The sequence below is a fragment of the Numenius arquata genome, chromosome 21, assembly GCF_964106895.1.
Source record: "Numenius arquata chromosome 21, bNumArq3.hap1.1, whole genome shotgun sequence".
Classification (NCBI taxonomy): Eukaryota; Metazoa; Chordata; class Aves; order Charadriiformes; family Scolopacidae; genus Numenius; species Numenius arquata.
The window spans coordinates 3,354,779-3,369,148 of NC_133596.1; the positions used below are offsets into that span (position 1 = coordinate 3,354,779).

The window sequence follows — 14,370 nt, forward strand, 5'->3', positions numbered from 1 at the left end:
CAGCGTTTTCAGCATCGTCTCCAATCAATACTGACAGCTTAATTAAAATTGCACCTGAATCGGCGAAGCTACACTAGCCCCAGTGTAGTTCGAAGCCTGTTTGCAGCTAAACAGCACGTCGTTGCAGCCTGAGCTAAATCCAGTGACTTCTGAAACACATTATTCAAATTTAAAATAGCAGAGAGCGCTTTTTTTTTTTTTTTTTTATTGCCATTTTCTTCCCATCCTCGACCGAGGAGCAGCAGCAGAGCACTCCCTGCCCTCAGCTACCAATGTGCCACGCTATGTATATATATTTAAAAAAAAAATAAAAATAAAATCACAACCTCAAAAGTGTTCACGAGTGTCTGGGCAGACTCTACAAAGCTCCATTCTATTGTTGTTTTTTTTTTTTTTTTTTTTTTCTTCTCAAATTTAAATGCTGGAAGGAGAAACCAGGGCACGATTAGAACATTTCCAGGAAGCTCAGAAAGCAGCAGCGCGAGCTCAGCCCCCGGAGCCCCGGAGGGAAGAGCATCCAGCCCCAGAAAAGCTGTTTCCTGGTCATTTCCACCGTGCTGGAGGTGGCTCTGGTGGTCTGTAAGCTCAGGCTAAGGACACAGACGCCAACCCCGGTATTTCATTCCAGCAAGGCGGTCACGAAGCCAAAAGAAGCGCAGACCCTTAAGCCAGCGTGGAAAAGGGGGTGGCAGCACTTTCCACGTGGGTTGGGCTCCATCACGACCAGCAACACCCGACACCTCCTAAGATTTCTTGTTCAGCCTCTCCAAACACAGCTTGCAGCCCGAGGAAGGACTGTCTACAGGATTTTAAATTAACTGATAGTAGGATATATGCCCTGGTATGGGGGTAAAGTGTTTACTTTTAAATAGCACTGTGAGGGGAGGGGAAAAAAAAAAACCACAACCCATTACAAAAAAAAAAAAACAAACAAAAAACAAAACCAACCCTAATTTAGAAATCATGAACACAAACAAATGAAAAACTATGACACTGGAAAAAAAAAATAAAAATCAGTTCCTGTGAATGCTGCATAAGCCTACCTTAATAGCATTCAGAGTCCAAACACCTTAAACGCACACTTCTAAGGGCTTTTTTTAATTTAATGGCATCTAGAAAACACAAAGGGGTAGGGAGCACTCGGCAGAGACACACGGGAGGAAGGCGAGCTGCTATCACAGTCCTCTTAAAGCTCTAAAATTCACAGTATAAGATACTCGAAGCAACTTCCAGTATTCCTTAAACCTAGTCAGCTACCGGGATGTGTGCATAGGCTACACCACAAAACCCTACGGGGTTCACACGTCGGGGGCCTGAAACCCAACGGGGAGGGAACCGGGAACGGAGGCAGCAGCTCTGCTCCCCACGCCCAGGGATCGCGGCCGGAGTCTCAAGCTCCCTAGAGCTAAAAATAATAATAATTAATAATAATAATAATCAAGAGGCAATCGGAAATGCTGCACAAAAAAAAAAAATGAAGTCTGACTGTTTGAAACTGACTGTCCCGGCAGAAGGACCCATGGCTTTTTTGAAGGCGTGTAGGGATCCCGCGCTCGGAATCTGCACGGATGTGGCTTATCTCCGTTATCCCTGACGAGGCGGAGGGAATAGGACTTAAAAAAAGCGACCCTTTGAGCCCTGCGAGGTGTGTCCGGGTCTGTATCTGAAGAGGCTATGCGTGAGAGGGAATGCAAAATTGAAAAAAAACCTGTAAAAAATATTCAGTACAGTTAGAAATATGGCATACTTTTGTCACTATATATATATAAAACAACAAAAAAAAAAAAAATCTATATCCAATAGGATCCAGTGGAGTCTGGAAAAATCCCAAGTAAAATGTCAAAGCGCAACTCCTAATAAATGATATGAATGTCTCTGAGCGTCAAGTCTTGGAAATCCGAGGTCTTTGTGCTCCAGGTAGGTTCTTGATAGTTCTGCTGGGTTTCTTTTTTCCTGGTGTTGTGTCTGGCAGGAACACGTCCTAGAAAGAAAGGAACAGGGTGAGTTACAGCTGCCACCAGCCAGGTTTTGGGAAAGAGAGGAACCTGTATCCATTGGAGACCCGAAATCAGAAGATGAGTTACCATCAGTGGCAGGAGTTGAGGCTCAGAGCCACCCCCTGGCACAACCGATGTCCTGCTCCCACCCCTGAGGGACCACGTTTGAAGAGCTCCAAGTCCAGGAACGCTTAGGAGAGACCTTTCCCATTTGTATTTAGGTTTGGACAGTTAAAAAGCTCAAGCACAGCATCTGTTAAACCGTGCTGTCTCTCCTCTCGCCTTACAACATCTTGTTCCACCTCCCAAACTTCTGCAAGTACCAGTTTTGTTGGGATGGGGCAGGACACACGCATGACACCGATTTGGGTGACACCGGCATCACCAAGGCAGGACGGGCTTTACAGCACTGAGCTCCCAGATTCCTCGAGCAGCTTTCCCAAAACCATCAAAACTGTGGAAAAGGGATCTTTCTGGGCAAGTCAGGAGCTTGGGGTCCAGCTCAGGGGGTCACCTGGCACTGGGACAGGCAGGGACCTACATGGAACCTACAGCTCAGGGTGCTGCTGGGGCATCCAAGGTGCTTGGGAAAGCAAAACCACCTCATCGCAGGAGCCAGGTACCTTCTTTTAGTCTTTTCTGGCTCATTTCCACTGCAGGATTAGTCTGTATTTGTGACGGCTTAAATGATTTAATAGGAACAGCCTGAGTGGGACTCAGCAGCTAAAAAATAATAATTTTGCTTAAACTTTGACCATATTTAGCCAAACCTCACTGTGTGGGGATGAAGCCCCCTGCCCTTGGGGGGGGGTGGGGGTAACAGCCCCCAGCACCCACATGTAAATGGGGTCCCTACTTACGCAGCCCCGCTACTCCTCCGCGATCTCGGTCTCCTGGTGCACCACCACTTTGGTCACCGACATGTCGGGGTGCTGCTCCTTGGCCGCCTTGATGGCCTGCGCCAGAACCTGAAAGAGACCCCATTTCAGAGCGTGACCCACGTCCCCCGGGGTCCTCGGGGACCAGAGACCGCTTCTACCTCCGGGGAGAGAAAAAGAAAAGTGATTCAACTTCAGCCTGCACGGTTTGGTGGCACATCTAATACCACTTCTGGTAGAATTAGATTATTTCCAAGAGGAAAAGCTGTTTTCTAAGAATACCCCACATCTCTCCGCTGCCCCGTGGCAGAAGATGGATGAGGACTATTAAGCAAACCCTGTTTGTTCTTCCAGCCAGCGTGATGAGAACATTTCAGACATCTCCTCAGACGGTTTTTCCTTTGGAATTGATAAACTAGTTCTTGTCGTAGGACTATTCTCCAGCCCCCACGATACTCGCCGCTAAAATTAAATTCAAAGTCGAATTCTCTGATGACGATAAAAAAAAAATCATCCAACGCACGCTAGAGGCCAACGAGGCTGACTCATCAGAAAGGCTTCATATAAAGCCGAGGAGATTTAATGCAGGTGCTGAGTGCTGTGAAATGACTGCTGGCACTGCACAGCGGCAACAGCGCCGCAAAGTCACCAGAAAAATTGACGCAGATCAGGCAGATGTCAAGGAAAACTTTTATTTCGGTTTTTTTTTTTGTGGATTTTTTTTTTTTTTTTTTTTTTTTTTAAATTGCATTTGTCCAAACCAATCCTGGAATCAAAACTTTGCTGCCAACACCAGTTTCAGAGCAGAATGAAGCTCTGCTGGCCCCACCTATACGCTGGCAAAGAAGAGTTTATTATTGAAATCAGTTTTGAAGTTTTATTTCTACCCCGGTAAAATTTCCCTAGGTTGGTTCCTGGTGAGGCTGTCATGGGAGAGGCAGCCTGTCTACTTTGTGCCAGCTCCCAGAAGCTCTTCTGGACCACAGAATCACAGAATTCTTCTTGGTTGGAAGGGACCTTTGAGATCATCGAGTCCAACCAAAAAAAACCCAAACCAAACCAAAACAAAAAACAAACAAACAAACCAAACACAAACAAAAACCACACAAAACAAACACCCACAACCCCACCCCACACCCACCCACAGACACAACCCAACAGTCTCGGGCACTAGAGCATGCCCTGAAGTGCCACATCTGCACGTTTCTTAAATATCTCCAGGGATGGCGACTCCACCACCTCCCTGGGCAGGCTGTTCCAGTGCCTGACCACTCTCTCAGTAAAGTCTTTCTTCCTGATATCTAATGTAAACCTCCCCTGCCCCAACTTCAGACCATTCCCTCTGCTCCTGTCATTATTCCCTTGGGAGAAGAGGCCAACACCCACCTCTCTACACCCTCCTTTCAGGTAGTTGTAGAGGGCAATGAGGTCTCCCCTCAGCCTCCTCTTCTCCAAACTAAACATGCCCAGGTCCCTCAGCCTCTCCTCATATGACTTGTTCTCCAGACCCCCCACCAGCTTGGTGGCTCTCCTCTGGACACGCTCCAGCAGCTCAATGTCCTTCCTGTAGTGAGGGGCCCAAAACTGAACACAGCACTGGAGGTGAGGCCTCACCAGTGCCCAGTCCAGAGGCACCATCACTGCCCGGCTCCTGCTGGCCACGCTGTTCCTGATAGAGGCCAGGATGCTGTTGGCCTTCTTGGCCACCTGGGCACACTGCTGGCTCATGTTCAGCCGGCTGTCCACCAACACCCCCAGGTCCTTTCCTGCCGGGCAGCTTTCCAGCCGCTCTGCCCCAAGCCTGTAGCGCTGTCTGGGGTTGTTGTGACCGAAATGCACATCCACCCTCCTACCTGGTCATGGTCAACATCCGCATCTCCCGTGATGACAATCCTCTTTTCGATCCGCGTCTCCGAAATGCCACCTTTTACAGTCTGGTACGGAAGGAAAAACTACCGTTAGTCTAGAAGCGGAAAGGAATTTGAGCGCATTGGGGCTCCCTGTCCGAAGACAGAATCCAAAAATAGCGGCACCGAATCCTGCTGTCACCGCGGTGTCAGAATCACGGGGGAAAACTGCCGCCGCTCAAAGGAAAAAAAAAAAAAACCTGTCAAATATTCATTTTTCTCATAACTGAGGCAGGGAAGAGCTTTGACTCACTGCACAGTTCTTTCCCCTTGTCCCACAGGACAGTCAGAGCCCACGTCACAGCCCGCACTTCATACATAACCTACAGCCTTAACGCAGGCAGAGATGGGACCCTCACGCTTTGTTTCAGGTATTAATCATTTTTTTTTTTAAAAGAACTGGGGTTTAAGCTTTTCTCCCCCCCCCCCCCCCCTATTATTTAACCCTGCCCATCTCTCTATTGTGTTGTTATTTTAGTTGTTGTCGTTTTATCACGTCGCCGTGCCGTCACCTTTGTGATCTGTGTGGTGGTGGTGCTGCTGGTGGTTTCCGAAGTGATGGTCTGAGCGGTCAGCAGGATGCCAGGGTCCAAATCTCCATTGCCACCATCCGTCTGTGGGACAGAAGAAGAGGCCGTGAGGCTCTGTGGGCAGAGGGGACAGACACAGGGACTCCGCATGGACAGAGCAGGACACAATCCGAGGACAGGAACTCCTCTCGGTCACGGAGTGTGGGAGAGAGCGGATCTGCAGAGACCGAGCTGCGTCCGGCTGCGCGAGGACTCGGCACAGAGACCCTGGACGTTAAGGCTGGAAATGCAGGACCCACAAAATCATCCAGACAGGACCCATGACACCCCTCAGACCAAGCGGGCTGGGAAATACCCAAATCTGGGCACACTGAAGTGGTGGTCATGCTCCCCCATGGCAAGGACCATCCCTTTGGACTACAAAGGGAGACCAAAGCAGACACATCTCCCAGATATACCCACCTGGACCCAGGGAGGGTCACAAACCCGGAGATTTGTACACAAATTGTGAGAGACTGAAGGACAACCTGATTCAGAAGATTCTACCCTTCCTCCCTCCTGACAACACCTTGCGCATCACTCTCAAACTCATGGTAGAAGTAATGAAAGCCCAAATATCTGCTGAACTAGGAACATTTTTTTTTTATCATAGAATCATGGAATGGTTTGGGTTGGAAGGGACCTTAAAGCCCATCCAGTGCCACCCCCTGCCCTGGGCAGGGACACCTCCCACCACACCAGGTTGCTCCAAGCCCCCTCCAACCTGGCCTTGAACCCCTCCAGGGATGGGGCAGCCACAGCTTCTCTGGGCAACCTGGGCCAGGCTCTCACCACCCTCACAGCAAAGGATTCCTTCCCCACATCTCATCTCCATCTCCCCTCTTTCAGTGTCAAACCCTTCCCCCTCCTCCTATGGCTCCCCTCCCTGATCCAGAGTCCCTCCCCAGCTTTCCTGGAGCCCCTTGAGGGACTGGAAAGGGCTCTAAGGTCTCCCTGGAGCCTTCTCTTCTCCACGCTTATAGTTGGGTACTTGGTTCCCATCCTGCACGATTTGACCTTTCAAAGTCTGCTGAAAAACCTGAAATAAGTTACCCTGCAAACTCATCCCGGCCGTGTCTCCCTTCGGATTCCCCGCTATGGAAGGCTGGGCAGCATCCCCAGCACGGCAGTGGGACGATATCTGGAGTTACCACAAGGTGGGACCATTTTCCACAGACTGGAAGAAATCTCATGGCGCGTCACAAGCCGGTGCACGCAACACCGACTTCTCCCAGCCCCGGAGACACACTTTTCCTTTTCATTTCCCAGTTGGAAACGGTAACAGCAGTAACCAGAGCAAAGCTCCTCTGTCCATCTAATCACTCGCTGAGAAACAGGGCGATGCTCAGCACCGCCCGGTGCAGCACGTCTGAACATCCCCTCTGCTCCCGCCATCGGGAGGATGCTGAGCAGCCCCCGATTCCTCGGGAATCCCAAATTATACAAGCACAGTCCACGGGATACCTGCACCCGGACCTACGTCCCACAGTCACCACACTCCAACAGCAGAGCATTGGCTGCTTCTAACAACCACAGCTATGACAAACCCAGGCTAACACAGGCTCCAAATTCTCAAACAGGTAAATAAAACCTATTTTAGACTGAAGATTAATTTTAATCTCAGCATTAACTGCATATGTTGGTATCACTCCACTAACATTTCTCGTTTCCAATCCCCACATACCCGCTCTGGTTGCATTTTATTTCACTGAATTTTCACTGAATTTTTTAGAGTTGGAAGGGACCATAAAGATCATCTAGTCCAACTCCCCTGCCGAAGCAGGATTTATACGATACTTTTGCTTTTCAACACCTGTTTCAGGGTTGAATCCTAAAGGAAAACCCACAAATGTTTTCAAAACCATTTATAAACCACATTCTGAAGAGGCATAAACAGCAAGGAGAGTCGAGGAACGCAAGACAAGGCATCTCCTGCAGAAAAAAGGCCAAGTCAGGTTAACCCTGTACAGTCTAATCCACATCCCAAAGGCACCAGTGGCTGAAGATAAATTCTATTTGCATGCTGGAAAAAAAAAAAAAAATATTAAACTTCAGGGATAATCAAACCACTGCTCCTCTAAAAATACCAGCTGCACCTGGAAATATAATCCGTAACTTCTGTGCTGGGACTCAGGTGCTTGGAGAACGGCAGGTGCTGCTGTCTCATCGCAGGATTCGGAAACAAAACGCTTAGTTGAGTTTAATTAAGCCCCTGGAAAACGAATCAGAACACACCTTACCTGTGCAGCTTCGTAGGTGATGGTCTTGGTCTCCGTGTGGACGATGGGGACTTCTTTCGTGGGAATTTCGCTTTTGACGGCGCTGGACACGTCGGAGATGGTGACGGTCTGTGTCTTCACCAGAGGTGGCTGCGAGACAGGGTTAAAAACAGCTCCGTAAAGACTCGGTTGGCGTTTCCAGACCGTGCTGCTGGCAAACGTTCTGACACTGATCTGATAAAAGCGCTGCGGGAACCAAGGTCAGCCTGGAAACGTTTGGTGTTAAGCCTCGGGCAGGACACACTGCTCGGAGGGCAGAGATCATGCGTGAGGATTAAACGGAGACGGCGTGCCCTGGGGTCAGCCCAAGCCAGGCTTTAAGGGTTTAATCAGTGTGTCACAATACCACAAAGAAACTGTCTCCACTGATTATTAACTTTCTAATTATTAGAAGCTCATTGCCAGCTGCCAGTAAAAGATGACCCCCATCTACTGATGACAATGTCAAGATTAACCCAAACCCCGGGCAAATAAAGACTTGATCATGGCTGAGAAGCTTTATCCTGACTGCAAGTGAAACACACTATTATTAAAAAGCCTCATCAGATCCTAGATCGTCTTGAACTTTTATTAAATCAATGTCAGACAAACCAGAAACATGACATCTCAAAAGAGAAATGAAGGGGGGGGGGGGAGAGAAATCAGCTGTTCCACCACCTGATAATTAATTATCCAGAAGAAGACAGAGTTAGTTCAGACCCACAGTGTTTTCCCCGAGGGCTCGATCGCTGCTCACCGTCCCCAGACCTGGCGGATGCCACCGTGATTGTTAGCAGGGGGAAGGGGACGTCTAATTTGACCGTAAGCAATTAATATCAACACTGAAGCAGGCAAAAAAAACCAAAAATCTCTCTCCCACGGTGGGGCGCAGAAAAGGGGACATCAAAGCCCACGCTCACGATGGAAAAGCACGTTTGACAGCGCTTCAAATTTGTTCTGCTGCGCTGAGGCTCAGCCTCCGGGATAGCAAGAGATGGCAAAAACCTTAAGGAACTAAAATTACATGCCTTTGGAGCCTAAATATTTCCCTTTTTTTTTTTTTTGGGGGGGGGGGATGCAACAGGACGCTTTGATCCGAGACAGGCAAAGGGCCTTGCGCTGCGGCAAATGTGTTTAACACAAAGATAAATTGAGAAGGGCTGGTCTTTAATGCAAAGATAAATTGAGAGGGGCTCGCTCGTGTGCACCGACTGCAGGAGATTAACCGGCTAATTAGCTCTGAGCCCGAGTCCGAGCCAAGCAAACACAACTCCTCTCGGGGTGCGTGGCACCTGCTTGCTGCAGTGTTTGGGGTCCCAGTCCAAAGCCGGCAGAGGGGGGGGGTTTGGGGGAGCAGGCGCTGGGACTCACTACCTGGAAGCAGCGAATGACCGCCGGCAGCCCGTTATTAACATCTGAGTCGTGCCACTCGCCATTTAGCTTTCTAAAGGCAAATCTGTCTTCGCCATCCTCCGCCACCACCTCCTCCTCCTCCTCCTCTCCTCCCCAGGGCTGCCGGGGAGGTGCGGCGGGGCTGGCGGGGGGCTCCGAGAGCTCCCAGTCCTTCTCCGCAGCTGCACAAACCCCCTTTCCACATCTCAGGTCCTCCTCGCTCGCGGGGAGGCTGGGAGCTGCTTCCTCCTCCTCCTCTTTCTCCTCCTCCTCCTCCTCCTCCTGGCTGCTCAGGGAGGAAGCAGCAAAGTCCCAGCCGGGAGAAGGCTCTGGGGCGGGTGGCACTGGGGTGTCACTAAAAGCTACCGACTGCTTTGAGCCCTCCCGCGCCAAGCCAGTGTTAACACTGCTCCTCTCTGGCACTGCAGCCACATCCTCTCTGGAGGGAAAGTCACTCATTTTCTAAAAAGAAATGAATACACACACAAAAAGAAGAAAAAAAAGGAAAAAAAAAAAAAAACAGAAAAAAAAAAAAAACCAACATCAGAAAAAAAAAAAAAAACAACAAAAAAAAGGCCAAGGAGAGAGAGAGAAAGAGAGCGTTAGGGAGAACAGGAGGTCATGAGGCAAAAAGGTAAAACATCGGTTTCTTACAATATATCACATCTCCGGTAACGCATGCAACTGCGGTGGGTTGGGATGCTTGAAAAATCTCCCTGCTGTGCGATGCCTTTACCGCCATGGCCTTCCTACTGCCCTAATGATCCACTCTCTTCAAGTTTAAGGAATGAATATTAAAACAACTCTCTGCAACTAAAGGAAAAGCCACCACCAAGCACTTTTTTTTTGCCCAGTCTGGGAACAGGAATAATTTCAGCGTAGCAAGCGGGGATTTGTGTGCATCAAAACCCACCGACTACGCCGAAACCATACCCCAGTTCTGCGTTTAACTCTTTGAAGTATTTTAGGCTGGGCTTTCATTTGCAGGTGGGGGCGAAGAGAATAAGCCCGGCGTTAGCGTGTACCACGATCCACGGAGCCTGTGCCTCCCACTTTTCCTCACCCCTGGGAACGCTCACACCTCCGAGCACCTCGTTGGCTGTCACAGTCTCCGGGATAATTAACAGCTTCGTCATTACGGCACCGAGAAAATTATTGTAAGAATATCTACAAGTTAATACTGAAATCAGCCACTTCCAGTTACCGAGAGGCTCCCGAATCGACGGTGCGGTTTGGTCACCTGAAGGAATTTCTATTATTTCTTCCAGACAAACCTCTTCAGTTAAACTCGGCACAAAAGTTTTCAGCTGAGGAAGAAAGAAAGGGGGCTTTAAGCTGGGAAAGCCCGATGGTCACGCCGAGGCGCCCTGACCCCATCGCCGCCGAGCGCGTGGTCCAGCTGAGCGCCCAACAACCTGCGTTTGACCATTGATTCGGCACCACCGAAACGTTTGTAACTCACTCCATCCCCAAAAGCCAGTTGGAAACCTCGGGAACAGCTAAACCTCCTGAAGGTAAGGAGATAATTGCCGTGTGTGATGGTGCACGGGAGAGAAGATACGAAGCACCCCAGGTTCCGAGGGGCGAGCCAGCCCGTCTAGAGCACCCCAGCGGCTCGGGAGGAGCGTGCCAAGGGTTTAACCAAGGCTGGTGCTACTCTGCTCTCCCTTCAGCTCCTCAGCAAGGTCTCAACTAGGTCTTCTCACACCTCCGGGAGCCCCTCTGGCCAGGAGAGAAGCGACAGCGACAGGAGATAAGAGTTAAAAGATGAACAAGACAGAAAGCTTTAGCAAAAAATCAGCTTTTTTTACCCAAATGCCTGAGTGATGAATATTTGCCAGGCCCAGAGAAGCAGCGTTTCAGTCGCCAGCAGCGAACGACGGCCACAGCCCTGCTAGAAATTCCCTGTCTCTCATTACTGACATGGAAAATTGCCTTCGCAGAATAAGCCCTTAATCAGAAGGAATAAGAATATGGGCACCCACAATTTTACATGTATCCAAGTTGTCACGTCACCCGCCATCAGGGGACAAGGAGGGGGAAAACCCCCAGAGGGACGCTGCTTAATCAATGCCATTACTATTTCTTCTCAATAATTAACCTCACAGTTGATTTCTGGTAACTTTGTATAAAAATAGTCACATATCTGTTCATCCAAAATCAGTGATTAAATTTTCTTAAAAGCCTGGCAAGTCCATTTTGTCAACCGTTGTTCTAATTTTGCTGGTGGTATTGAGACGAACAGAAACCGTTGCCTCGCCTTCTACGAAGACGACTGTCTGGGCAACCAAAAATCTGTAATTTGTGCTTAAAATGTGAGGCCTGAAGCCTGTGGGTTATCCGGTACAACGCATTTTTCTGCACACCAGAGGCTTTCACCCCGATTGACCTCATCTAATGGCAGCGTTCAATAGTCCGTTAAGAACCGGAGCTGCTTTATGGAGGAGCAAATAGATGCTTATTTTAGTATCGGTTCAAGAAAGGACTCTGCCACCATCCCTCCCGGGTATTTTTCAGTTCCCTGGTTCTTTATGTTGCAGAGAGATTACCTGTAGGATTTCTATCCATTAGGATTTCCATCCATTAGGATCTCCGGCCCCTTGGGCTTCTCTTAAGTTCTTGGGATATTGCTTAGGAAAATACATTTAATAGGAGCGAAGGGACAGAGACTGGCACCGCCATGACCAGGGCTGACCCCACACACAGGGAGGGGTTATTTCTGATGGGAAGCCCCTTCCATATGTGCTCCTCCAGCGGTACATCCGGATTCCTCCCTCATTTTGCCTAACGCAAGATATCACAGCAATATTTCACAAAACAGGAACGGAGCTTATCAGCCTTGAACGCCCGTATCTTAACCTCGCTCTAAAAGCTGGATTTATTTACTGCCGATACACTGATCTCTCTTTAATTATATAGGCTATATCTTGCACGTTAATCATGGGACCTTGAGAAGACACGGTACATCTGGAGTTTAATAGAAAACGTCTCAGGAGGAAGATTTCCTTCCACGCCAGCCGGGCACTCCTTTGACCAAGAGGAAGAATAAAACAAAGCAGATTAAGCAGCTACAGAAACACAGATCTATCGAAGAGACATGCGGGAAGGGCATTTTTGGAAGTATCTTCTACGGTAAAAGCATAAAGGAGGAGAAAAGCTGCCGTGAAGCCCGTGGCGCACACACATCGCTGGTCAGCAGAGCCAAGCGCGGCAACGAACATGCAGCGATAGGGAGAGAACGAAATCCTGATAAGATCAACCCATCAGAAGCACTTTCCTTCCTTTCTAGCGGTCAGAAGACAGACTAATTGAAAAGTATTTGTTTCTGTATGAAGTTGTCTATTCACGCACACTTTTTTTTTTTAAAAATACAACTATGTTCGTTCCTGTATTTAACAACGTGGTTTGCATATAGGCTAGAAAATATTATCTTTTTATAAAAAAAAAAAAATACCAGCCCCCACCCCTAGGAATTTGCACATCTGTTACAAATTCTGATCTTATCAAGATTTATTTTCATTTGCAAATGCAAAAGCATCCCTATTTTTCGGGCTCAGCTTTGCAGAGTTCCAAGCTCTCCTTGAGACCCCGTGAAACCTGGAAACGTCCGAGCAGCCAAATTCTCGTTTCCAGAGACAGGGAACCCAAGCGGGGACGTGCCTACGTCCAAGCGCGAAGCAGACGATCGGCGTGAGCCGCAGGCGGCGCGGAGACAAGACGGGGAGGGATGCGGTGCCCCCGGGAGAAACAAATCCAACCAGACACGAATGGGGCCACAGCATCGCCCCGCTGGACACCCGTCCCTGCGCGCCTGCTGCTGACAAACCCCGAGGACACAGCTTGGTTGAAGCGTTGCAGCGCGAGAGGTGACACACGAGAATTCAGACTGGGGATAAATTAATAACAGGCTGGATTGCGCGGCCGATACCAGCAACCAGAAAGATTTCTTTTTCTTAATTTTTTTTTTTTTTTTTTTTTTTTGGGTAGAAATTTGTTGGCCTGTATTTTTTCAAGGACCTCCTATTTCGGGTCAGGATATAGCGGTATAAGAAGCAGCATCGCGCTGCTGCCTCCGCTCAGAAATATTCCACCACCCTCACCCCAAACCAGTTTTTGCCATTACTGGAGGCTGAAGGGGTGCTATAACGAAGTCAACCTGCCAATTACCAAAACCAGTTGATAAAAATTGATATAAATATGAAATAACGGTGCACGCTAACTCCCTACGACCACCAAAATGCTAGAAATTCCAGCTGGTTGGTACATCCCAGTCCTCTTTTTTGGGGGACAACGGTCCCCGGGTGCGTGTTATTAGGTTATCCCCGAACACGTCTCCGCATCAGCGAAACAGGCTCGGTGCCCCCGGCTGCAGACGCACACGTGGATGATGTCGCTTTTGCGGGGAACCACACTCACCAGTGAGAACTCCCAGATCAAATGATGCTCAAGCTCACGGCCGCCAAAGCACTCGGATAAAAAGTATCATAGAGCAGAAAACAAGAGAGCCTTATTTTACAATACCTGCCGTGCCTTACAGAACTGCTTCGCCTTAAAGATAGAAGTTAAAAAAGTTTAGAAGCCGTTCAACAAACCCTGGCATTTGAAAATGAGGGGCCGTTACCCATGGATTTAAATTTTTGGGCTGATTTTTTTACTAGCCATTGATCTGATCACAACACCCTGAGCAGCCCAGTCAGACGACAGAAGGGTAAAAGAGAATTTGACCAGAGTTAAAAGTAAGGCTAGAAAATAGAGAGCACGCTACAAGCTTAAAATGATTAACCTGCTGTCACGAACAAGGATCCCAAGATATTACACGATACACAGCAGCCACCTCCACTCCACTGCATCGACCACCCTGCAACGTGAAACACCCTCAAGATCAATAATTAAGTCATTAAAATAAGGCTGCTGAGCAATACGATTCCAGAGGCATTTCTCTCCCCATCCACCCTGACCGCCCCCCCCCCCCGCCCCCTTCCCACCCCTTCTGTGGGGCAGGTACCCTCGATGGGGGGGGTGCACAGCTTTGCACTTCTTATTCCAAACTCCCTCTGCAGAGGGAAAAGCTGCTGGTGGCATCGCGAAGTGAAAAGAGCGGGGACGCCGTCAGGGTTTATAACTGACGCCGCTTTCGTGCTGTTGGGTTTCGCTTGCTCCGTTTCCTAAATCAAACCCCAGCCCCGCTCCCACGCCGGGCTCACCCGGGAGAGCAGCATCACAAGCCTCCTGCTGCTCCTTCGCAGCCGGATTCGCTTTCCCGAGCCGGCTCGTGACTGCACGGGACGAGCCAAACGCTTTATCCAGAAGTATAAATAAGCTGACGGAAGAGAAGTTGGGAGTTGGAAGTAAAACCGGCTCTTTTTACA

At 49.0% G+C, this 14,370-nt stretch overlaps 1 protein-coding gene across 3 annotated transcripts in view; it reads right to left on the reverse strand.

The window, feature by feature from the left end:
- Positions 1-209: 209 nt before the first annotated feature.
- EPB41 (erythrocyte membrane protein band 4.1) overlaps positions 210-14,370 on the reverse strand; it is a 55,258-nt gene continuing 41,097 nt past the window's right edge. For all 3 annotated transcript variants that reach the window (XM_074161854.1, XM_074161852.1, XM_074161860.1), the window contains 5 exons: positions 7,592-7,720; positions 5,295-5,396; positions 4,729-4,809; positions 2,858-2,965; positions 210-1,981 (listed from right to left, as the gene is read on the reverse strand). In XM_074161854.1, coding sequence (XP_074017955.1) covers positions 2,867-2,965; positions 4,729-4,809; positions 5,295-5,396; positions 7,592-7,720 — 411 coding nt within the window. In that variant the 3' untranslated portion in view covers positions 210-1,981; positions 2,858-2,866. The remainder of the gene's footprint in view (positions 1,982-2,857; positions 2,966-4,728; positions 4,810-5,294; positions 5,397-7,591; positions 7,721-14,370) is intronic.